Genomic DNA, 24,849 nt, shown 5'->3' with positions numbered 1-24,849 from the left:
ACACCAATTTGGTAAAACCAAATAAACCAGAAGGTAAAGCTTTCTCAAAAGCCCGTGGAAGGATTTAGAAAGTAAAAACATCTCAAAATAAAGCTTTAAAATACTTTTATAACATTTACTGTAAGTTGAAAAAACTCATGAAAACTATCAAGGCTATAATTTTGTTATCATCTGCACACATCTTAGGAATGCCTAATTTTGTTATTATCTGCCCACATCTTATTATCCTTTCTCTATAAAGCATCAATTCATATTGTGTCTAAATGCAAACAGCAGGTGCTGTGGGCGATATTTTCCCTCTAGCATTTTATTAATATCAGAAGGTTTACTATTAACTTAAAATTAGTTATATCAAGTTCTTGTATATTTTTAGTCTCTAGAAATCACAAGGCAGCTTTAATTTAAATAACAGCAAAAACAACTATAATAAAACTGCCAAGTAAATGAGAGGACTTCACTAGACCAGAAAAAGTATAAAACTTCATGTTGAAGTCTCTGAATATCAAATAAAAAGTAAACACAAACTTTCATGAAAAATGATAACATGGTTGAAAGGAATCATCGTGAATATTTTACACATGTACTTTAATAATGACGTAAGATGAATTTTATTTCTCAAATTTCTTTCTCCTTGAAATAGGAAATGATCAGTAAACAGCAGGAAGCTGGGGACCAAGAAAAAGATACAGGGGAAGGAGTAAAGATCTGGTTAAGAACTGACTAAGATCAGCAATGTGGAAGGAAGAACTAGGTTCCTGGATAGATCTCAGCCAATTTTCACCTCATTCTATTCCCCACTGTGGAAAAAGCCACCTCTACTCCAAATAGATCTAATAATGGAAAACAGATAGTAGTAAAAGAACTAAATACTCACAAATGATGGATCTTTATTCAGGCAAGCATCAATAAACTCCTTAAAAGACTTAGTAAAGTCTCCAACAAGAGTTGGAGGGTTGTTTTTTGGAATAAGAAACAAAACTCTCATTGGATGCATATCAGAATTAGGCGGCTCTCCCTTGGCTAGTTCAATAGCAGTAATTCCCAATGACCAAATATCAGCCTGAGGTAAAAGAAAGAAAAAAATTCTATTACCTTGAAACTTCATTCCAGTATACTGCCACAAAAGAGTCTGTAGAATGTAGTGGTCCTATAGTTTTGAAAAGTCTGCCAAGATAGGTGGCATTAATAAATTGTTATTAATAGAATTCACTTATTTTAAAATGTATTGGATTCCATACTTTATGCCAGGCATCATTCTAGGCCCAGAGGATTCAGGTGGTAAAAAAGCTAGACAAAAATTCCTGCCCTCAAGGGGTTTACATTCTAGTATGAGAGACAGAGAAGAAACAAACATGTCAGACAGTGATAAGTTCTGTGAGGAAAATAATAAAGCAGAATAAAGAAATAATGAATGAGAGTGTGAAGAAGTTTGCGAATTCACATGGAAGGTCTGGGAAAGACATCTTTGTGTCTGTGATGTTTAAGCAGAGACCTGATTAGAAAAAGGTTATTCCAGAAAGAGGGAAGAGCAAGAGCAAAGGTCTTGAGGCCAGAGTATACTTGCTATGCTTGAGGAACAACAATGAGGCCACCACGACTGGAGAGGCAAATAACAGCTGGAGTTACAGTAAGGACTTAAGATTTCATTCCAAGTGAGATGGAAAGTCATTGATGTGAACAGGGTCCAAATATTATTGGCATCAAGGGAATTTATGAGGAAACAACAAAATATGACATAACTTTTCCTTAAGAAAGATTTGATAAAGAAGGAAAATAAGGCAGTTCTTTAACTAGGATAGCACCAGAACCCTTTGCTCTTGGCCGTTCCTCTATCTGAAATAAAATTCTTCCTATCAGATTTCTGCTATATAAAATTTATTTGAAAAAAACAAAACAGTTTAGACAAGCAATCCTTTACTTTTGAGTCATAAGCTGACTGTTGAATAACTTCAGGAGCCATCCAAAATGGAGTTCCCACAAACGTGTTTCTTTTAATTTGTGTATCTGTCAGCTGGCCAGCCACTCCAAAGTCAGCAAGTTTAACATCTCCTTGTTCTGAAAGCAGGACATTGGCAGCTAGGAGGTAAAGAAAAAAGGGGAAAAAATTCAGTTTCTGCAGAAGGCATCTATTTTTCTAAGATTCGTATTAGACTGCTATGTACCTTTTATGTCTCGGTGAATTTTCTTTTCTGAATGCAGATAGTCCAGACCTTTCAAAATTTCCTTTAGCATGGTAGCGATCTGGAACTCATCAAATGGACCAGCTCGCAGCTTAAGGGGAAAAACATACACACACTCACACAAAAAGTTTGCAAAATAAAATTCAAGATTGCTATCTTTGAAATAATGTAATCACTTAGGTATATAAAACAATTGTTTATTAAACCAATATTTAAACAAATGAGGAAATTTTTTAAATATGGGGGAAGAAAGCAAAAGAGTTTTAAGTCACAAGGCTGAACAGATTTTTTAAAAGATTAAATTTAATATTTAAAGATAATATGAACACTTTTTCCTAGATACTAGCTTCAAATTCTGGAGTTCCTGAACTTTTTATATTAGAGAGTTAACAAATATGTTTAAATGGTGATAGTGCTAGCTAAATTGTTTTTCAGATGGGGAAAAAATCAACTACTTACATGCTGGCATTTGTTATTAAAAAGTTACTAAATATTGACATTGAACTGATTTTTAGATGAGATAATCTGTAAGATTTCCCCAGCAACTATCTGATCATACAGGTCAACTACAGTAAAGTTACTTAGCATTCTATATGTTTCAATAATATTGTAAGGAACAGAGTCTTGTTGAGACTCAAATTTTAAATTTATCCAGGAATATAATAATTAAACCATTCAGACTCATTGTAAAACAAAATTTGAATCATGGAGGGATAATATTTTTCAAATAAATGTAACACATTTCCCTTTCTTTCCCCATCCCTGTACTGAAGCCAATAGTTCCAACTGGAATACAAGGAAAGCAATGACTAGGTTTCAGAACTTGTAATGGAATATCTGAAAATTTCTCTTTAAAATAAATGGTAATTTAAAAATTCTGGTACCTCATAAAGCACAAACAGTGGACTGTACAATATTATTACAGGAAAGGGTGGGAATCTAAAGTCAGAGCCGAGGCACAGTTCTGTTTGCTGGAAGGAGGAAAGAGGTGGTGAAAATCAAACATTGCACACTCTGCCTCACACTGGGAGGGATTCACAGCTCTTTGGCACCTTGTGTATTTCATCTTTCATGAATGCCATATTTATGCTGAATAAAGGGCACTTTCATGTCAGAATTTAACAGCCTAAAATAGGACCCATACTTTGGTCTCAACATTTAATATTAACTCTAGTCTGGGTATACAGTATACTCCAGGGATGGCTGCAATTCAATAGCTCCCTTTCCTAGGCAACATTATCTATTTATTTCCAAATCTATCAACTTCTACCCCAAAAGTTCCTTTCTGAAACAGTACTGAAGTGGGGCTGTGGTTGTGGCTCAGCAGTAGAGCGCTCATCTAGCAAATGTGAGGCACTGAGTTTGATTCTCAGCACCACATAAAAATAAATAAAATACAGGTTTGTGTCAAACTACAACTAAAAAAAAAAAAAAAAAAAACCAGTACTGAAGTAATTCTAAAAGGTGAAAATGAGATATTTTATTGATGGCTGGCAACAAAATTCTCAGGTACTACCAACTAACTGAGGGATAAACATATTCATAAGACTGGTACTATCAAAAATGTTGGCAGGCTACAGCATGCTGGACAACTGTAGCAGTGAAATGGGCATAAGGCGACAGTGAATCAGGGAAGAAAAAAAAACCACCCACACTATCACACAGAAAACTGTCTCAAATCTTGTAGTTAAAATGGCTCCTTAGGCATGTTGGTAGTGATGAGAAAAGGAGAAGAAAGAGAATAGGAAAGAGAAGGAATGTAAAGTAGAAGGAATAGAGGTTTTTAAAAAATATCTAATACAACTTAAGGAAAGATCATGCCAAGATTGTGGTCTACTGTCCTTAAAGTGCATAACTGAACTTCTCTCCAATGACTGAACTTCTTGTCATGTCTCTAATATGTAACACTTCTGTCCCAGGACAGTGTACAGGCTTTGTGTAATTTTGCCTCTATTATGAAGAAAGCATATGCAAAAGAGGGACATGTGCTCTTTCAAAGACTGTACCCGTATGCAGGTGTGGTGGCACACAACTGTGATCCCAGCAACTTGGGAGGCTGAGACAGGAGGATTACAAGTTTGAGGACAGCCTCAGCTACTTAATGAGATTCTGTCTCAAAATTAAAAATAAAAGTAGAAAGACTGGGGATGTAGCTCAGTGGTAAAGCACTCCTGGGTTCAATCCCTAGTTCAAAAAGAAAAAAAGAAGAGAGAAAAAATGAAAACTGTACTCTTGTGGACCTAGGCCTGTGGATTTTCCCTACATTCCTTTGACTTTCAGCCAGTCAGTTCCTAATACAGCATGTTATATTATGCCTTCTTTTACAGTTAGCAGATTGTTTCCAACATTTTTTCTTGGTGCTCATGTTTTATTCTGTTTACTTTATTATATGGGTTTTTGTTGTAAGCCACTGTAAATTATTTTTGGAAAGCAGTAGGGTATAATAAACTCAATAAAATAATATATAGTATGCTCAAAGTTTGTTCAGATGGGACAAATGGTTTTTCAAGAATGAGAGAGACCCTTGAGGTACACTATGTATAATGTTGATATAAATTACAAATCATAATCTTATGTTATTCCATTAGTCAGACACCAGTTTAAAGTGATAAATACTCTGTTCAACATCTCTCTTTGTTTTCCCTTGCTCCTGGTAACAGAGTCCTCCTCTACTACTATCATCGTTCTTTCTTAGATTCCCCAAATGACAGCACTCATTTCTATATGACTATACATGGAAAAGGAACAGCACATTTTTTTCAGCACTTGCTCTCCTTTAAAAGCTCAGTTCAATGAGGTTTACAATTAAATCACAATATGATTGAATTTTAGAGCTATGAAAACAAAAAAAGTTCATTAATCAAATTTCTTCACCAACATTTGAGGAAATTAAGGCACAAAGATATTATCTTGCCCAATTTTAGTCAACTGTCAGTGGTAGAAATGGGACTAAGAACTAGGTCTTTAGATTCTCAGCCAATATAGTACTAACAACATTTCAATTCATTTAATTTATTCTAATTGCCATTTTTATCAGGTAGAGTGCAGAATGGCAGGATGAGATCAAGAACTCACAATCATTTTACTCAGGGTATCGATTATGGCTATTAGGAAGGGTTAGGCCAGTGTTCAAATGCTTGATGTTGCTATTAATGATCTTGATAAACAGATTGGACTAGCTTTGCCAAAGCCTACAAAATGGAGAAGAGAAATGGTGAGTTCCATGGGGGAACAGATAAGGTAAATGATAAATTTGTAAAGGCTTCTCAATATTTTAAAAGTAGAAGGAGGTTCTCAGAGCAATTGAGAGGCTTCTTCTGGGGCTAAACAATAAACTATTGTAATAATAAGACTGACAAAGCAAACAGAAATGAGATCATTTAACTTTAAGAATGAAGTCTGACTCTATATGCATGAAAAATATTATACAAAGAAATGCCAGTGGTGTTCTTGCACTACAGAGGAGAGAGAGAAAAAAATGAAATTAAGCTTTAGGATATGAGAATTAGATTAGACAAGAAAGGATTACCAAATGTGGCAACTGATTAAACTAAAATGAACTACTAGAAGTAAATGAGGCTTTCCAGATCAAGTTTATCATATCTTTACTTTCAGTACAGTTCTGCCTAAAGCAAAGAAAATTTTTTCAGTTATTTCCGTTCATAGTATTAGAAATTTTGACTCATCAGTAGTCAGGGTTAAAATCTTTTAAAAATATCTAATCATTTTCAGGTAGGAAAACTCATCTTCATTTAAAAAATAAGAATTAAAATATTACTTAATGAGCCTAACAAAACACTCTTTTCTTAGACATAGCATGCTATATAATTTCAAAGGAAGAGGCATGTAAATAAAATATATCCTATAGTATTAAAGATGGAAGAGAACTGAAAAATAACTTACTGCAACTTGTTTTATGACACACCCAAGTTCAGGGAGTTCCTGGGTCTGGTTCACAGTCACAGATTTAGTTGAGCAACGCTGGCCCTATAACCTTAAACCCCTATAGACTGACTGACCCAGTGGTCATTTCATAATTCATATTTAATCTTATAATTAAAGCCATATTAATAAAGATTTTAAAGGAAAGAAATCAACATTGATAGTATTATACTAACGTGGGGGAAAACCATCAGTTTTTTTCAAAGGCATTCTGCACATGAACATATCTTCATTGAATGGAAGTTTTCCTGTACTTTGCAGAACTTCAGCATTCTTGATAATGGCCCACTAAAATGGCAGTAACACTTTCAGTCATTTTAACAATCCAAAAATGCCATCACCTTTCCAAATAACCTACAGTGGGGCAGAGAGAAATCTGTACAGAACTGTATCTGTAGGCCTACTTGGTCAAATCCCTAAAACCAATGTCTTAGTCACTTTGGGCTGCTCTACCTGAATATCATAGACTGGGTGACTTAAAACAGCAAATACTTATTTCTCACTGTTCTAGAGGCTGGGAAGTCCAAGATCAAGGTTCTGGAAGACTAAAGTCTGATGAGAGTACTCTTCCTGGTTTCCAGATGGCCATGTTCTCAATGTACCCTCTCAGGGTTGAAAGACAGCTAGAGGGCTCTCTGGAATCTCCTTCACACAAATGCCATTCCTGAGGGCTCTGCCCTCATTACCTAATTACTTTCCAAAGTCCCACCTTCTAAGACTATCACACTGGGAGTTAGGATTTCAACATATGAGTTTGTGGGGCACACAAATATTCAGTTCATAATCACTTTTAGTGACAGTTATCACAATTATATATTTTTAAAAATCTAAGAACTCAGTCTTAGTTTGTAAAAGTCAAACACAAAACAAACAGCAATTAGCAAACACTCCTAATTTGGGGCAATCTTAAGCTATTTGTATTTCTTATATACTCATAGATTGTCAGCAACAGATTCAAATCTGCAATAAAGAAGTATCTACGTAAGAATTGTAATGCATTCCGCTGTCATACTAAAAAAAGAATTATCGACATAAGTGCCGTGGTCCTCAAGAAAGTTTAATTTGATCATATTAACTAATATAACCACTTAGCGTTGCTCAAAAGCCACTGCTTACTTAACATAAAAGAACAGTTAAAAATGTTTGTGTAATTATTTTAAAATACTTACAAGATCCAGTGCTGAACCGCCACCCAGGTATTCCATTATTATCCATAATTTTGAACCCTGTAAAGCCATGGAACAATTTAATAATTATAAACCTTAGCCAAAATAGCATATTAACAAAAAGTTAAATCTTACATACTAATGCAATGATTCTAAAATAGATGTTTAAAAGTGGTTGCTTGGAACACAGAACATATTTTTCCATATACCATTATACAAAAAAATAAAAATTCTGAGCCTAATCTTGCAATTCTATTTAGCCTTTGATATAGCTAAACAAAAATAGTATTGTTTGTTATTGTTAAGCTACTAATAATCATTACAAAACTGAGAAAAAAAATCCAAAGCTTGCAATTGTTATCTTGAATGATAATACTAAAAGGAAAAGATAATTACAATAAAGAATGAGAAGAAAGGACACTTATATAAATGGATAAAGAAAGGGGAGTGTGTAGCGCAAAAAGCAAATGATTACTCCAGGAAAAATTAATTTCATTGTGACCAGAACAAGAGTAATGAGGTTTATGGGGAAATATATGTATATGAATTCTAAAACGAGTATACACACATACACACCATTCTCCTCCATCAGTTAAACACTGGAATAAAACACTTCCATTTTTCAGATATAGCTTGAAATATTAAGGATAATTCTTTCTCCATACCATTTCGTGAATGATATTCTCTGTTTTTGAGAACACATAGCTGACTAGAAATCAAAAGGTTGGGTTTATTATACTGGCAGTAGCAAAGTTGTGAATGAATTATGTCCCAAAAGTCCATTTTTAAGTAAGTTTTTCAGAAGCAAGCATTTTTTCCATAAAAAAATCACGTTTGGGATCGTGGAGTTGTCTCCCCCAAAGAAAATGTTAACATAAATATATCCATAGTATATAGCATGAAGAATATTGGAGAAACTCACTACTACTTATAACTTAGCAATTTTTCTGGGGGAAAATATATATTCAGTGTTGTGCTCCAACTTGGGATGCCAGGAACACATTTCTCACCTTTACAGGCCCAGCTGTGGGATGAAGATTCTCAAGCTACTGCTGGTGCCCTCACTCTAAAATCCCTGGGAAGTACTGAGGAGTTCAATTTAAAATTTGTCAAGCATCTCCATGGGGCTGGAATTTTATTAAGGCAGAGAATGGACTCTAGTGACACAATGATGAGTCAGGGGAATGTTGCAAGGTTGACGAATCAGAGTTAAGTTGATATTGTAGTGTAGGGGCTAGGATGTGGTCTAGAGCTAGGGGCTGAGGAGGGAAAGATTAGTTCAGTTAAAACAGACAGATTCTCCTTTCTTAATGTTGACACTATGTACAATATATAAAAGAAAGAGAGGAATAGAGCACCACCATCGTGTCCACTTCCACTAATCTTAACATCTGCTCTGTTTTGCCTTAGCAGGTCAACTTGAACTGAGGAAAGAAAAAGCTGAACGTCGTGTGTGCATGGAAGGAAAGAGTAAATAAATTTCTACAACAGTGGGGAGGGAAGCAGAGTTCTAGGAGTGGTTCATGTAACTTGAATTTATGCATAGAAATTAGGCATTCAGAACCAGAGAATTATAAACCTGACACAACTTTATTTTTTTTTAAGTATTTCCTGCCACTCAAAATGGTACATGCCTGTAATCCCAAAGACTCAGGAGGCTGAAGCAGGAGGATTGCAAGTTAGAGGCCAGCCTCAGTAACTTAGTGAGGTCCTGTCTCAAAATTAAAAAATAAAAAGATTGAAGGATATAGCTAAGTGGTAGAACACCCCTGAGTTCACTCTCTAGTATCACACACATAAAAGTGGTTCTTATAATGGCTTACAGCTTAAGAATATTTTCTCTTACCATAAGTCTGTTTCCAGTAAGTACTATATTCTATCATATGAATGCAGAAAGCTTCCCATGCCGCTGACATTTTAAAACAAGATCTTGTAAAATTAGTTTATCTGTTTTAAGGTTTTTTATGAATGAAAAGCACCTGTTTTTCAAGTCTAAAAACAATGTATGCCCTTTTGCTTGTACCAATTCAAAATGGAAACTTCCAAACTATCACCAAAAGGGTATTCATAAAAAGCTGGATATGTGACCTTACAAAACAGTATATACTGCTTAGTTATTAAAGTTGAGACTAAGCAACTTCCAGATCTGAAAATAAGACTTACTACCAGAAGAACTTTTCAGTAGAACTAGGTACTCCTCTGACACAGGAAGTGGCCAGAGGTATCAGATAGCTTTTCTGACTGCCTCCTTTTGATTGTCACTCCTGGAGACAAGCATCACTGGAGGATGGCCAAAGACCTGGACATCTGGAAGACTGTTAGGCGGGCAGGAGCCTGAAGCAAGGCCTAGGGAGCAAGGTAGAAATGGCAAATCGGCAGGGCTCCTCCCTGCTCAAGGCAGCTTAATGAAAACACTAACTACAAACAAAACTAATCTAAACTAGCTTGCCACTATTTTGGGGGGGGCGGGGTGTAGCGTCTCAGGTTCTATCTTCAAATTCTACAAAAGGCTTTATTGTTGGAGGATACAAATAAGTGGTTGGTTTGCCTTTTAAATAATTTAAAGTGCTAAGATGGTATCTACATGCGGGTTTACAATTCTAAAAGAGCCAGGTGAGTGTAAACCGTAACCATAAACTTAGCATACAAAATTCCATTTCTCTGCTTATAAACGAATCCATACATTTGAACAATGGTTTGGAGGATTAAGTTTTGAGTCCTGTATCAACATGGGTTTTCAGTTGGTATTAGGAAATTGTCCCTAAATTCAGAATACCTAAAGAACAATTGCTCTAGCTGGCATGGTGGTACATGCTTGTAATCCCAGTGGCGCAGGAGGATCAAGAGTTCAAAGCCAGCCTCAGCAAAAGGGAGGCACTAAGCAACTCAGTGAGACCCTGTCTCTAAATAAAATACAAAATACGGCTGAGGATGTGACTCAGTGGCCCAGTGCCCCTGAGTTCAATCCCTGGTATCCGCTCCAAAAAAGAAAAAAACAATTCAATATACCAATTGTATGTACATATAAAAGAGGATTATTTATGCTACCTATGTGTTCAATTAAGTAGCTGGTCTATTAATCCAACAGGCAATAATAACACTGACCAAATCAACCAGCAAGTGCAATTGAAATTAGCCTGTCACAAAAGGACAAATATTCTATGATACCACTTATATGAGGTACCTAGAATAGCCAAATTCACAGTGACTCAAAGTAGAATGGTGGTTTCCAAGGATCAGGGAATGGGGATTATTGCTTAATTACCCATTAATTGGTAAAGATGTTCTGGAAATAAATGATGATGACTACACAACATTGTGAATGTACTTAATGCCAGTGAACTTAGAAATGGTTAGGGTGGTAAATTTTATGTTATGTGTCTTTTATCATAATTGAAAACCACAGAAAACAAAAGATTTTATAGAACTGCAAGGGACAGTAGAGATTATTTTTGCCTAGAATATGTCTAGATACTTTACCACCTCTGAACCATTTCCTTCCAGTTTGGAATGCCTTGTCCCTACCCCAACCTCACATTCCAACTTTCATCGCAATCATATTCAAAACCTAGTTCAAATGTTAGCTCCTCAGTTTTAGGGTTACTACCCTTAAGGTACCCACAGGTAAGTAGGTAATAGATGAGGCAAACTAGAAATACATATCTGAGACTGACAAGAGTCTTGGACCAGAGGCATTAATTTAATTGTCAAAATAAAGTAGATGAGGGCTGGGGTTGTGGTTCAGTGGTAGAGCACTTGCCCAGCATGTGTGAGGCACTAGGTTCAATCCTCAGCACCACATAAAAATAAATAAATAAAATAAAGGTCTATTAACAACTAAAAAAAATATTTAAAAAATAAAAAAGTAGATGAGATTGACTAGGGCAAAGAAACAGAATGAGAGGTACTCAATAAATACATGTCTATTAAGCTGAATCTAATATGAGGCTTCTTAGAGATATATTATTTTACACTTAAAGCTGTTTTTTTTTTGTACCAAGGATTAAACTCAGGGGTGCTTAAACATTGAGCCACATCCCCAGCCCTATTTTATAGTTTATTTAGAAACAAGGTCTTGCTGAGTTGCTTAGGGCCTTGCCAAGTTGCTGAGGCTGGCTTTGAACTTGCTATCCTCCCACCTCAGCCTCCCAAGCTGCTGGGATTATAGGCATGCACCACCATGCATGGCAAGGTATATTTATTCTGAGAAAAAAAAAACATTTTGATAAGGAGAAATATATACTGTCCTTAATTTTCTTCAATAAATTATATAATTATATAAATTATAATAAATTTTCTTTTATTTAACTATAAAAATTTTTCAACAAAAGAATATTCTAAAGACACTGAACATATACCAGATATAAGCACACACAAAGCTTCAGTGAAAAATGAGAAGGCCACAAAAGTGTACAGAATTTATTCTGGAATATTTCATTTTATTCATTCAATTCTTTTTTAAAATAAATTTCAGTGGTGGCATATGTATGTGTGTGTGGAGGGGGCGATTATTTCCTTAACATAAACAGAAATCTAAAGGCAATTTTTACCAGCAAATAAAAGCATGATTCAAATTCTACTCAATGCTTGAGTGAGCTTCATTTTAAGATTTACATTGAACTAGAAAAATATTTAAAGATTATAAAAGATTCTTCCAACATTATGAGATCAGAAAGGAAGGGTTTGCTTATTTTAGCACTCTTCATAAAGACTAACTTTGTCTGTCAAGAAACTCTGCAGTGAACTAAAATTAAAGGAAAACACTGTGGTCACACTGATGTGTTTGTCTGGTTTTTACTCTTGTTTTTAAAAATGAAGTTATACACTGAGCTCAGTCAAAATGAATACCTAGTACATTTTTGCATGTCTCAAGGAAATCACTACAATTGCATACAGTTTTAGAGAGTATATAATTTTCTCTCAAATGCAATAACCTTTTCCTCCAGCTTATGGTGAGGTTTTGGTTATGTGTGATATCCTGTGTAAGGACAAACTGAGAAAACTGATACCCTACACTGTTCAATTAACTTGACTCACAAAATCTCCTGTCATCTGAAATGTAAGGATGGACCAAAGAAGGTACACAGTTGATTGACAGTGCAGTTTTCTGATGTTACTTAGAGGATGTGGCCTTGAATTACATTGACTGCATTAAACAGAATCCTGTTATATGTGATTTTAGTTTAGGAAAAAACCCAAGTCTACACAATCACTGTAAGATTTAATATAAATGGAAAACAAGTTGTTCAATTTAAAAAAGTGATTCAAATAAATAGTATTAAAAGACCATATTTTGTTTTCTGTGTGTGTGTGTGTGTATATATATATATATATATATATATATATATATATATATTTATCTGTATAGAGATAAACATGTATATCATACATTTGTTTACTTTAAATAGATATAACTATTCAGTATTGGTCAACTGTCTATTTCTATAATTTTATCATGAAACAATAAGTTCTTCACTGTATTTTTTTTTTTTTTTTACAGTACTGGAGATCAAACCTAGGGCCTCATGGATGCCAGGCAAGTGCTCTACCACTGAGCCATTCCCATCCTCAAAGTATTCTTTTACTAAGAGACTTCAATTAATGATTGGGAAAGGAGATAAAAAAAATTTTCAATTTAATCCATTAAGAACACCTTGGACAATGGTGTTTTTTCTATTATCACCAACTAGTCTGAGTATATTCTACAATCAAGATTTGGCACAAAAAATAGTTTATATTTATTTAAAGATTAAGTAATTACGAGATGAACAGTTCATATATAATGCGGTACTAAGTTTTGAAGAGAATTTTTTTAAATGTGAAATCTTGTAAAAATAGAATTGTAATACATTTTCTACAAGCACTGAATATGAATAAACAAAGGCTATAACAACTAGTAAAAAGTTCAATCCCATATCAGTAGTTATTTCCAATATAATAAACAAGACCCATTTTAAATAGGGCTTATTAAATATTTTAAGTCAGTCACCAAAAATAGCTTATCTGTTATATGGGCCTAAAAATAGCAAGGGTTCAGGTTTGCTTTAGACTGGGGTCTGGAGTTACCAGTATTCAATCCAGAAAGAGTCAACCCAAAAGAACAAATAACACACATACACACACACACACACACACAAAAAAAAAAAAGTCCTAGGACTGTCTACAACAAAGTCTGTTGTAGCAATTAGAAGGGGGACTTAAAAACTATTGAGACTGAATAATCACGAGATTTCTCTAACTTAATATTAACTGTAAAATTAGCCTTTTAGGAGTGAACATGAGGGCTGGGGATGTGGCTCAAGCGGTAGCGCGCTCGCCTGGCATGTGTGCGGCCCGCTGGGTTCGATCCTCAGCACCACATACAAACAAAGATGTTGTACAACGTCCGCTGAAAACTAAAAAAATAAATAATAAAAATTTTTAAAAAAGGAGTGAACATGAAAGCTAAAGGACAAAAAATAAGGTATGTAGTAAAATATAGTAACAGGTAACACTTAGAAAGAAATGCTGAAATTGAATAAAAATTATCAGTATTATTACTTCCTTTTTCAGGACTTTTTTTTTCAAATTATTCTCAAAAACAGGATGCTGGCGTATTTGTGCCTCATCTGTATTTTAGATGCACTTTAATCATAAAATTTGCACCATTTTTATGCATCTAGTACAGTGTTTAATATAGTGGCTGTTTAAGGATTATTTCTACTATGCATATACTCTCTACCCAATTCATATAATGTTAAAATAAATCAAACTTGTAAAAAGGCAAGGAAACTGAAGGTAATTTTTTTTTTTTTTGATACCAGGGATTAAACTCAGAGGAAGTTTACCACTGAGCCATATCCCCAGGCCATTTTTGTATTTCAGAGACAGGGTTTCGCTGAGTTAGGGCCTAAGTTGCTGAGGACGAACTTGTGAGATTCCTTTCTCAGCCTCCCAAGCCTCTGGGATTACAGGCGTGCACCATCATGCCTCGCTTACATAGATATTAATTAATATAAATACTGATAAAGAAAGCAATGACAAAGTGAAGTCACCAAGATGGAGAAATAAAAAAGAGGGGCTGGGGATGTGGCTCAAGCGGTAGCGCGCTCGCCTGGCATGCGTGCAGCCCGGCTTCGGTCCTCAGCACCACATACAAAGATGTTGTGTCCGCCGAAAACTAAAAAAAAAATAAATATTAAAAAAAAATTCTCTCTCTTTAAAAAAAAAAAAAAGAGAAATAAAAAAGAGCGATCTTTGCAACAGCTGCCACACAGACGCAAACCAAAATAATCCTGGAATGGTTCAAGGGCCCTTTTAAGAAATTGTAACAATACAGTGGAGCATAGGAAGGCATTATACACCCACAAGAAGGATCACAGGTGGATCTAGTATACCTGAGACACCAGTGGACCGCTAGGAACAAAGAAGTAAGGCAGGAATTATTTATCAGTTTCATCATCACCAGGCTCCAGGTTCACGAGAGATGGCTGCCAGGCGAGTTCACATACCAAACGCTTACGGGCTTTGTGGCCGGGCTCGAGCGCGCTCTGAAGTTGTATGCACACGTTTTGCAGCTATGAGCGCATGCTCTTTGCGGTTGTATACACTGGCTTTGCAGCTGTGTGCACGTGCACTCTGCAGTTGTACACACCCGCTTTGCGGCCATGCGCACGCGCTTTGTGGAGGAAAGCCCACGCATACGTCATATGCACCCTTGTCAAAACCAAGGTTTCTTTGCTTCTGTCCTCACTCTGCACACCAGTTCTGAGGCCACTGAGAGACACCACGTACTCTGGAATCTGGAATGTAAACTCGCCTCAGACGATCCATATTTAATGGCTCACACCAGGTCCGCGCCAAGGTTGCTCTGCACATGTCTGCACTGCAGACATACACTCAGCCCAGAGTTAGGGTCTAAATTGTAGCCGCACTGCAGCCAACCTGAAAAGTTGAGACAGACAGATCGCCACAACAAGCTAGCTCCCTTTGGGCCGAATTTTTTGCACATGCATGCACTCTGGACATCTTCTCAGAGGTCAGTGAAGTATTCTCTTCTCCGTCCCATAGTAGCTTTGTGTGTGTGTTGCGGGGGATGGGGGAGTTGGGGATGTGTGTCCATCTCCATCTTTTTCACAAACACTGGCGCCTTGCATAAGAAACAATACTAAGCAATCCCTGAAAGGCAAAGGTCTAATACTGCTTTCCTTTGAAATTTTTCAACATGGGAATAAACAATTTTGTATTTCTTTATTTTGGGTGCCAGGAGTGAACCCAGAGGCATTTAATCACTGAGCCATATCCCCAGCCCTTTTTATTTTTTATTTTGAGATAGGGTCTACCTACATTGTTTATGGTCTTCCTAAATTATTGCTGAGGTTGGCTTTGAACTCACAATCCTCTTGCCTCAGGCTCCCAAGCTGCTGGGATTAGAAGCATGCACCACCACATCCAGTAAAACAATTTTTTAAAAAAACATTTTTAGTTGTATATGGACACAATACCTTTATTTATTTATATGTGGTGCTAAGAATCAAACCCAGTGCCTCACACATGCTAGGCAAGTGCTCTACCACTGAGCTACAACCCCAGCCCCAACAATTTTATTTTAAAAATAATTTAAAACCCAACCTAGAATTTTCTAGCTATTTATTCTTTTTCTTTATCTCTTTTATTTTTATTTCTTCTTTTTAGTTATATATGACAGTAAAGTCTATTTTGACATATTTATACAAACATGCAGTACATCTTAGGATGTACATGGAATTAAGATTCATTGCAGTGTACTCATACATGTACATAGAAAAGTTATGTCAGATTCATTCCACTGTCTTTCCTATTCCTAATCCCCCTTCCTTCTCTTCATTCTCCTTTGTCTAATCCACTGTAGCTATTTATTATTTACATTTCAATGGACACAAATCCTGACTTTTACCTCTGGAACCCAAGAACTCTTGGGTTTTACTAAACAAAGAATTTTCTGTTATGCAGTAACATCTCCATCTGCTGGAAATTTAGGTGGCTGCTAATTACATGATCTTGGAACCAGGAAAAATTCCAGCTTCAGCAGGGGGCCAATATTATTTCATTTTCTTCCATTTTAACAAAAAGTTCGTCCCCTATAAGTTCCATATCCAAGATTCAACCAACTGTGGGTCAAAGAAAACCTCTCTACTGAATAAGTACAGACTTTTTGTCATTATTCTGTAAACAATACAGTATAACAGCTACTAACATAACATTTACAATGTATTAGAGAATAATCTAGAGATGATTTAAAATATAAGGGAGGATGTACATAGGTAATATACAAATACTATGTCATTTTATATAAGGGACTTGAGCATCTGAGGATTTTAGTGTCTTGGGAAGCAGGGCCTACAACCAATCTCCTGAGGATAATAATGAATGAATGAGTACATTTATCATGTGCTTGAGATGTGCCAGACTCTGTGTCTGTGCTGTGACAAAGAAACCAAGACTGGTTAAGCTAAACTGCCTGCCATCAAGAAGCTCACAACCTGATGGGAGAGAGAAATGCAACCACCTTAACTCAATGGAATAAGGGACATACTTAAAAATTTCATCAATTCTGAGATTGAGACAGAATGAACTATTGAAAAGAGTTTGCAGGAACCAAGGAAGGATGGCTTTTTCCTGACAAAGGATATGTCTCAAGAACCAGCTGCTGTTCCTCCACTGAACCAAAAGTTCAGGTATAGAACAGAGTACAGCTGAGTGCTGAGATATATTCAGGATACAGTTGCTAAATCTAACAACAATTTATTTGGCACTATAATGGAGGGAGCTGGGTTCTGCCTAAAGGACAAAGACTGCCAAATCCTAATTTGAGACATTGCTTTTCAAAAACAGAATTTAAAAAGAGAGGAAGAAAAACATAATGAAAATACCTTATGACTTAAATAATATAGCACACACATTACCTTTAAATATGACCCATAGTATTTTGTTACATATGAGCTGTCACATTGACTCAAAACAGTTATTTCTTGTTGAATGTCTTCTATTTCATCTTCGGCTTCCTCAAGGTCAATGATTTTAATAGCAACAACTTGCTGAGTACGGTTATCAATTCCTTTGAAAACTTCTCCAAATGAGCCTTTTCCAATGCGTTCTAATTTTGTGAACAGTTCTTCCGGATCTGCTATATTATTCTATGGAAGAAAGAACACAGATGATTTTTTAAATGAAGGAAAATGAATCATAAGACAAAAACACTTTTTGTATAGGTCTTCACTTTTTAATATTTTTTAATTGTACATATTTACTGGGTATGGTGTGCTCATTCAACACATATACAATGTGTAATGATCAAATCAAGGTAATTACCATTTTCATCTCCTTGAACATTTATCATTTCTTAATTTTTTTAAAGCTTACAAACTCCTTTGACTCTTCTCCACAATTGCTTTGTTAGAACAACTGTAATCTCAAACAGCCAGCTGGTCCACATTCTACTGGATCACCCATACCAAAAGGGTTTAGCTGATCATGCTACCACTAACAATCCCATACAGCAAAGTCTCTGAGGTCTGCCAAAAGATCAGATATATTTTGGAACAAAGCAAAGGATTGTATACAGTTTGAACATTAATGCAAATGTAAGAAGAGTTTTATAAGCATTCTTTGTGAGTATGGTGGTGCACACCTATAATTTCAGTCATTCAGAGGCTGAGGCAGGGAGATTGCAATTTTGAGGCCAGCTTCAGCAACTTAGGGAGACTCTAAATCTCAAAATTTAAAAATGACCGGGGATGTAGTTCAGTGGTAGAGCACCACTGTGTTCAGTCCCCAGTACCTAAAATAATAACAAAAGAAAACAACATTCTCTCAATATTACCTTTGAACTCTCCTCTGTCTCAATTCAGACACGCCAAAAAACCCACCTATAATTCTAAGCAACAAAGAACACAAAATACTTCTGATCTTTTTTTTTTAATGTAGGATCCTATTTGTGTGAAATGTTCTCATCAATGGCTGAAATATTTTTGTCTTTTTGGTAATAGCTATTCTAAAAGATGATGCCTCATTGCAGTTTTAACTTGCATATCTCTGATATCTAATAAAGTTGAGCAATTTTTCATAAATTTGTTGGCCATTTGAATTTCTTCCTTTAAGAACTGTCTGTTCACATTTTTAGGATCCTATTTGTGTGAAATATTCTCATCAATGGCTGAAAAGCGATTCTATGCCTTTATTAAGAACTGTTCTCCATGCTGAGGAAAGAAATCTACCAAAATATGCTAAGCCCATATATGCATATATCACAATTAATCCTGCTTACATATATAATTACAATGTACTAATTAAGATAGTAATAATAATATCAGTAGAGGAAGCAGATCAGGGGGAGGGGAGAAGGGACAGAAAAGGTACTGGGGAATGAGATTGATTGCATCATGTTATGTGCATATATGAATATGGCGTAACAAATCCCACTATTATATATAATTTTAATGCTCTAATAAAAATGTTAAAAAGAATTATTCCCCTAAAGCACAGGAAACAAAGCAAAATTATGCAAATGATATTATATCATATCAAGAAGCTTCTGCACAGCAAAGGAAACAATAAAGTTGAGACAAACTACAGAATGGAAAAAAATAAATGTAAATTATTCATCTGATGATGGTAGATGAACCTACATAGTGGAACACTTGTCTAACATGCATGAGACCCTGGGTTTGAGGCCCAGTATTGTTTTAAAAAACAGAATGTAGGAACTTTGAAAAGTTTTTAAATATACAGAAGAACTTTCACAAATTATTTCACAGTGGAGAATAATAATATTAACACTTTTCTCTGATAAAATCTGACATGAAGCAAAGGTTTTTAGATTAATGAATGTATAGGCATGACTTAGATTTATAAATTCACTGTCCTTTCCTGATATAGAAATATTCTTTTTCTTTTCTTACAATATACTTTGAATTAAAACCTTACTCCCATAAGAAATTCTTTTATACTTCTTAAACTTTTAATGTTGAAGACATACTTCTGATCAAGTAGCATCTCAAGATGTCCAAGCCTTCCCCCAAAAGCATATTATTAAATTATTCTTAAGTACTTTATTAGTTTAAAACTTTGAGTTCTGCCAAAATATAAGAGGATGCAATTTAGTTCTGGTGAGCTAAATTATAATCAACTTTGTCTATTGGACCTAGAATATTTGTTCATTTTCTATAATTTTACCTAGTTTTACCTTATCATCAATTTCAGCAGATAATTATGGAGTTAACATGTTCCTTATATCTTATTATTAAAGAGGCCATTAAGATTTATTTTTCTCTTATCAATTTCTTTGCTCTATGATAACCAAATAGACACACTACTACCTTAGTAAACTGGTTCCTTTTGAGGTAACTTCAAGACGTACTACTGCTTTTAAAGAATTTTATCAACTTCTCTTTTTTAGCCTGCCTAAAATACAGTTTGCACATGATGTATTTTACCTTATAAGCTTCCCACATACTCCTGTATTTTTTCCATTTCGAAAACATGCACATTCCATATTGGAGGCTCTTTGATATTGCAAGCTATATGTATATCCTCACCTATCTCCAGAATGCACATGAAACAAATACACCTTGAGATTCCCATATGGCCTTTTAAAAATAACTTGAAGAATTCCAGTAGGTTGAACATGCCTCTTTAAAGCTCACATTTTGTTGTAATACCTTCTCAAAAACATGATTTCCTTGGTGTCCTCTTTTATCAAGCTATTATGTGTATGTATTTCATTGTGATCATTACTTTATTACTATTACACAGTGGTGATCCAATAGTTACCTCTTCCTACTTTTGGTGATGGTTTTTTGTTTTTCTACTACCCTGTGGTAAAAATTTCTAACAAATACCTTGGTGATGGGTTACTTTTATATAACTTCCCAAATTCAGTGATCTTGGAAATTTCTCTAAAAAAAATGAGTCAGCCTGTTCATTCTAAATATACTAAAGTTTGGAAATAAACCATTGATGAAAACTACATAGTATACACCTTTTGATAACATACTCTGGGAAGTGTGTATATTCATTAACTCTATAACAAGAATCTTCTGTTGTTAAGAAACAAAAATTAAATCCTAATCTTCCTAATTAGTGTTTTAGAAGGATTTGACTGGAACAATCAGCCCCAGGGAGGATACAGCTGTGTCTTGCTTTCTATAATAAATGGATTCTGGCAAATATGTAAATCAAGGATTTAAAAATCAAGTCACATTTTGCATTTTAAGGAAGCTCTAAAGTAAATCCTAACTCATCAGTATAGTTTAACATTTTATTGGAGACGGAAACACCCATCATTTATGCAATGTATCATACTCCCTACTCTCATTTTGGGTCTAAAACTTATGCAAAACATTATCTTTAGAGAGAATGGAATCATGAAAACAAGTTTTCTCTAGCATAACTTCACTTCTGTAAGCATTTAAGGAATGGGGATCCTTACCCAATTACCAATTTCTGAATCCATGATAGATAACAGCCAAGTTCTAATTTCTCCTTCAGCATTTTAAGCCAAGGCATTCTAAGTATCTTTAATAAACACAGATTGCTTTGTTTTTAGTAGAAGGGAAAAAGTCAGGTAAATAAATGGTAAACAGGGCTGGGGTTGTAGCTCAGTGGTGGAGCACTTGCCCCTCAGGTGAGGCACTGGGTTCGATCCTCAGCACTACATAAAAAGAAACAAACAAAATAAAGATTTTGTGTACACTATAACTTAAAAAATAAATAAATAAATAAATGATAAACACCCCAAATAATGCAATTTAAAAACACCCACATAAAGATGCTGGTTTGTCCATGGCATTTGCAGGTAAATGGCTGGCGTTGGAGAAGATAATGCTAAGTGAAGTCAGCCAATCCCCAAAAAACAAATACCGAATGTTTTCTATGATATAAGGAGGTTGACTCATAGTGGGATTGGGAAGAAGAGCATGGGAAGAATAGATGAATTCTAAATAGGGAAGAGGAGTGGGAGGGAGCAGGGGATTATCAAGGATGGTGGAATGTGATGGACATCATTATACAAAGTACATGTATGAAGACTTGAATTGGGTGTCAACATACTTTATATATAAAAAGAGATATAAAAATTGTGATATATATGTGTATTAAGAATTGTAATGCAAAAAAAAAAAAAGAATAGTGTTACCTTAGATTAGGTAGAGGAAAGTGAAAGGAGGGGAAGGCAAGGGATGTGGGGATAAGAAAGATAGTAAAATGAAACAGATATTATTACTTTATGTATGTATGTGACTGTATGACCAATGTGATCCTATAATATGTATACTCAGAAAAATGACAAATTATATCCCATCTATGTATGATATATCAAAGTATATAAGTGCATTCTACTGTCATGTATAACTAATTAAAACAAATTAAAAATTTTTCAAAAAAAGATGCTGGTTTGTGCCAGGTATGATGGCACATGTTTATAATCTCAGCGACTTGAGAAGTGAGGCAGGAGGATCACAAGATGGAGGCCAGCCTCAGCAACTTAGCGAGACCCTGTCTCGAAATTAAAAAACAAGAAGAGCTAGCAGTGTAGATCAGTAATAAAGCACTCCTAGGTTCAGTCCCTAGTGCCATACAAAAAAAAAAGATGATTTGCCCAATTATTCCCATTACTTTTGTAGACTAGAAGAAAATCAAGTCAGCATCCTCTCTACTCCAGATCCAATATTCTTTTAAGAATATAGAATCTCTAAATGTTACTATTTCTGCTGCAAATTAAACTTTACTACTTTGTTTGCATTCCTTTCTCAAAGCCATAGTCTAGGAAGGTGTTGTAAGTTGTGTAGAAGCTAATACAACATAAGAAAACTTCATATTGATTTACAGGTAATGGTAGAGGATTTCTACATGCCCCATAAATGAGGGTCTGTGAAAGTGAAAACTTATATAGATCCACCTCAGGACACTCACATTAATACTTTGATTTGCTTTACCTGTTCAGATTGGCTTCAATCTGCATCCTTCACTATAACAAATTTAAATCATACAAGGTATTATTACCACTAACCAACTATTCACTAGGGAATTATTCTGAAGAAGCCTAAAAGGGGAAAATTTTTATGGTGATCATCTTGCTTTTCTTCTATGGAAAGTCAGAGGCAGATGGAAGAAGACTTTTTGGATTCTCAAACCACAATTTAGTTTCTTTTTTATTAGAACATCATAATTTTACATAGCAATTGGGTGCATTCTGACTGGAGGAATTCTTAAAAGTTCTCTAAGTGCTCACCAATCTTGGCTGTGCATTGAGAATCACCTGGATAACTTTAAGAATGCAGATACTCAGGCTTCATCCCAAAACCATTGATTTGTATATTTGAGACTGGAGCCCCATGAGTATTTTGAAAAAGCGACCCAGATGATTACCATGTCGTCATTTTGTCATCAGGCTTAAGATCAACATTTGGAAACTATAGAGGAGACAGATGTGAAATTTGTATTCTTGATTACAGGAAACACATTATCCTTACTTTGCCCAGACAAGCATGGGGGTCTCATCTAGTTCTGTATACTAAATGAACAACTTGGAGATTAAGATAAAAATCAAGAAGCTGAAAATGGTGGCACGCGCCTGGAATCCCAGCAACTCAGGAGGCTGAGGCAGGAGGATCACAAGTTTGAAGCCAGCCTCAGCAAAATAGCAAGGTCCTAAGCAATTTAACAAGACCCTATCTCAAGATAAAAAACTAAAAAGGGCTGTGCATGTGACTCAGTGGTTAAATGCCCCAGAGTTCAATCCTCAGTACCAAGAAAACAAAAAAAAAAAAAAGAGGACTTGATACTTACATGTTTGTGCCTGTACTTGAAAATCAAGTCTCCAACACTTCAAAGGATGCGTCTCTAAAATTAGCCCTTATTCTCAATACTAGAAACATAATATTTGTCGAAACACAAGCAATATATATCATGCTTTCTAGGTGTAATCATTTTTAAACATTGCTTTTACTCAATACAGTCTATGAATATTCTATAGGTTAGGATGTAATTGGTGATAGAGTTTTGAGGTTAAGAGCCAACACTGATGAAGGATAAAAGTTAAAATCTCTAGTAAGCAGGAGAAAATGGGTCCATTGTAGAGGGTGACATTAGGAAATGGGTGAACAAATCAAATAAGAAAATTATAGACAGATGTAGAATAAAATTTTTTTTTGTACCAGGGATTAAACCCAACGGTGCTTAATCACTGAACCATATTCCCAGTCCTTTTTATTTTTTTATTTAGAGACATGGTCTCACTAAGTTGCTGAGGCTGACTTTGAACTCACAGTCCTCCTGCCTCAGCCTCTGCTAGAATTACAAGAATGTGCTACCTTGCCCAACCAGAATGAAAATCTTGAAAGGTGGGGAAGAATGTAAGGTAAAGAATCTGTTTCTTGGGCTGGAGTTGTGGCTCAGCGGTAAAGTGCTCACCTAGCATGTGCAAGGCCCTGGGTTAGATCCTCAGCACCACATATAAATAATAAAATAAAGGCATTGTGTCCAACTAAAAAATAAATATTTTTTAAAAAGAATCTATTTCTTTGAATCTGAAGTAGCTAAGAGCACTAGTCTGAAAATATAGTAAGTTTAAGGAAAAGAGATTTCTCAAAGGATTTGATCAGGAAGGGTTGAGCTCAGATGTTCTTAAGGAACCTGCAAGGCACAAAAGCAAGCAGAGCAAGGCTGAACTCATAGCCATCCTACTTAATGAAGCCCATGCAATGAATCCTCTCAGCTATAACTTTTTGCTTTTAACAAAGACTGGCCTGTCTGAGGACCCATCAGCGATTCCCTGATGAGGAGGAACACGACAGAAAATGATGAGCAAAGAGTGTGCTAATGATATCAAGGCTTAAAGAGGAAGACCACTTACTCTCTTCAGATTCTCAAGTGGTAATACTAGGACTGACATACAGTGAAAATAGGGTATGCTAACAATCACCGAGAGTAACTAAAAACTTCAGCCTAAGAGTGTTCTAAAATTGAGATGTACATCTAATTAGCTATCTATTTAAATCACTCAGATTAGGTCTCCCGAGCTGGAGATGAAATGCTTTTCTGGATGACTCCCACATCTATACCATTACCTATCATCTGACAAGCAGAATGGATATTAACAAAAATCATCCTCTATTGGCTTCATGAGCCTCATGTTAAATTATTGTTTTGGGTTGGGGTTGTGGCTCAGTGGTAGAGTGCTTACCTAGCATGTGGGAGGCACTGGGTTTGATTCTTGGTATCACATAAAAATAAATAAATCAAATAAAGGTATTGTGTCCATCTACAACTAAAAATATTAATTAATTAATTAATTAGTGTTTTTTATAATCTCCTACATTAAGATTTTTATTTGCTCTAGGAATATTGCCTAAAAGTGTTGAGTGTTTCCTAATTAAGATAACTCCAGAAAGAAAAAAAAAGTTTAAAATCAACAGTCATGTCCTTCTTAGCACTGCTGAATTCAAGACCACAGGATGCTATCTTTTTTAAGTGCTACATATCATCCTGCACAACTGCCTTCTCCCTCAGCATAGACATTTAGAGCTGGAAGGAAATACATAGAT

The 24,849-nt window shown here is 35.3% G+C and overlaps 1 protein-coding gene across 1 annotated transcript in view; it reads right to left on the bottom strand.

Moving 5' to 3' along the window:
* Stk26 (serine/threonine kinase 26) overlaps positions 1–24,849 on the bottom strand; it is a 54,103-nt gene that overhangs the window by 5,693 nt on the left and 23,561 nt on the right. Inside the window, exons 3-7 of the mRNA XM_027946987.2 lie at positions 17,212–17,442; positions 7,292–7,348; positions 2,163–2,271; positions 1,919–2,076; positions 875–1,060 (exon numbers count right to left, since the gene is read on the bottom strand). Of these exons, the coding sequence (XP_027802788.1) occupies positions 875–1,060; positions 1,919–2,076; positions 2,163–2,271; positions 7,292–7,348; positions 17,212–17,442 (741 nt within the window). The remainder of the gene's footprint in view (positions 1–874; positions 1,061–1,918; positions 2,077–2,162; positions 2,272–7,291; positions 7,349–17,211; positions 17,443–24,849) is intronic.

The sequence above is a fragment of the Marmota flaviventris genome, chromosome X (genome assembly GCF_047511675.1).
Source record: "Marmota flaviventris isolate mMarFla1 chromosome X, mMarFla1.hap1, whole genome shotgun sequence".
NCBI lineage: Eukaryota > Metazoa > Chordata > Mammalia > Rodentia > Sciuridae > Marmota > Marmota flaviventris.
Note: the sequence above shows the minus strand (reverse complement) of the source record. Positions and strands in the feature narration are given on the sequence as shown.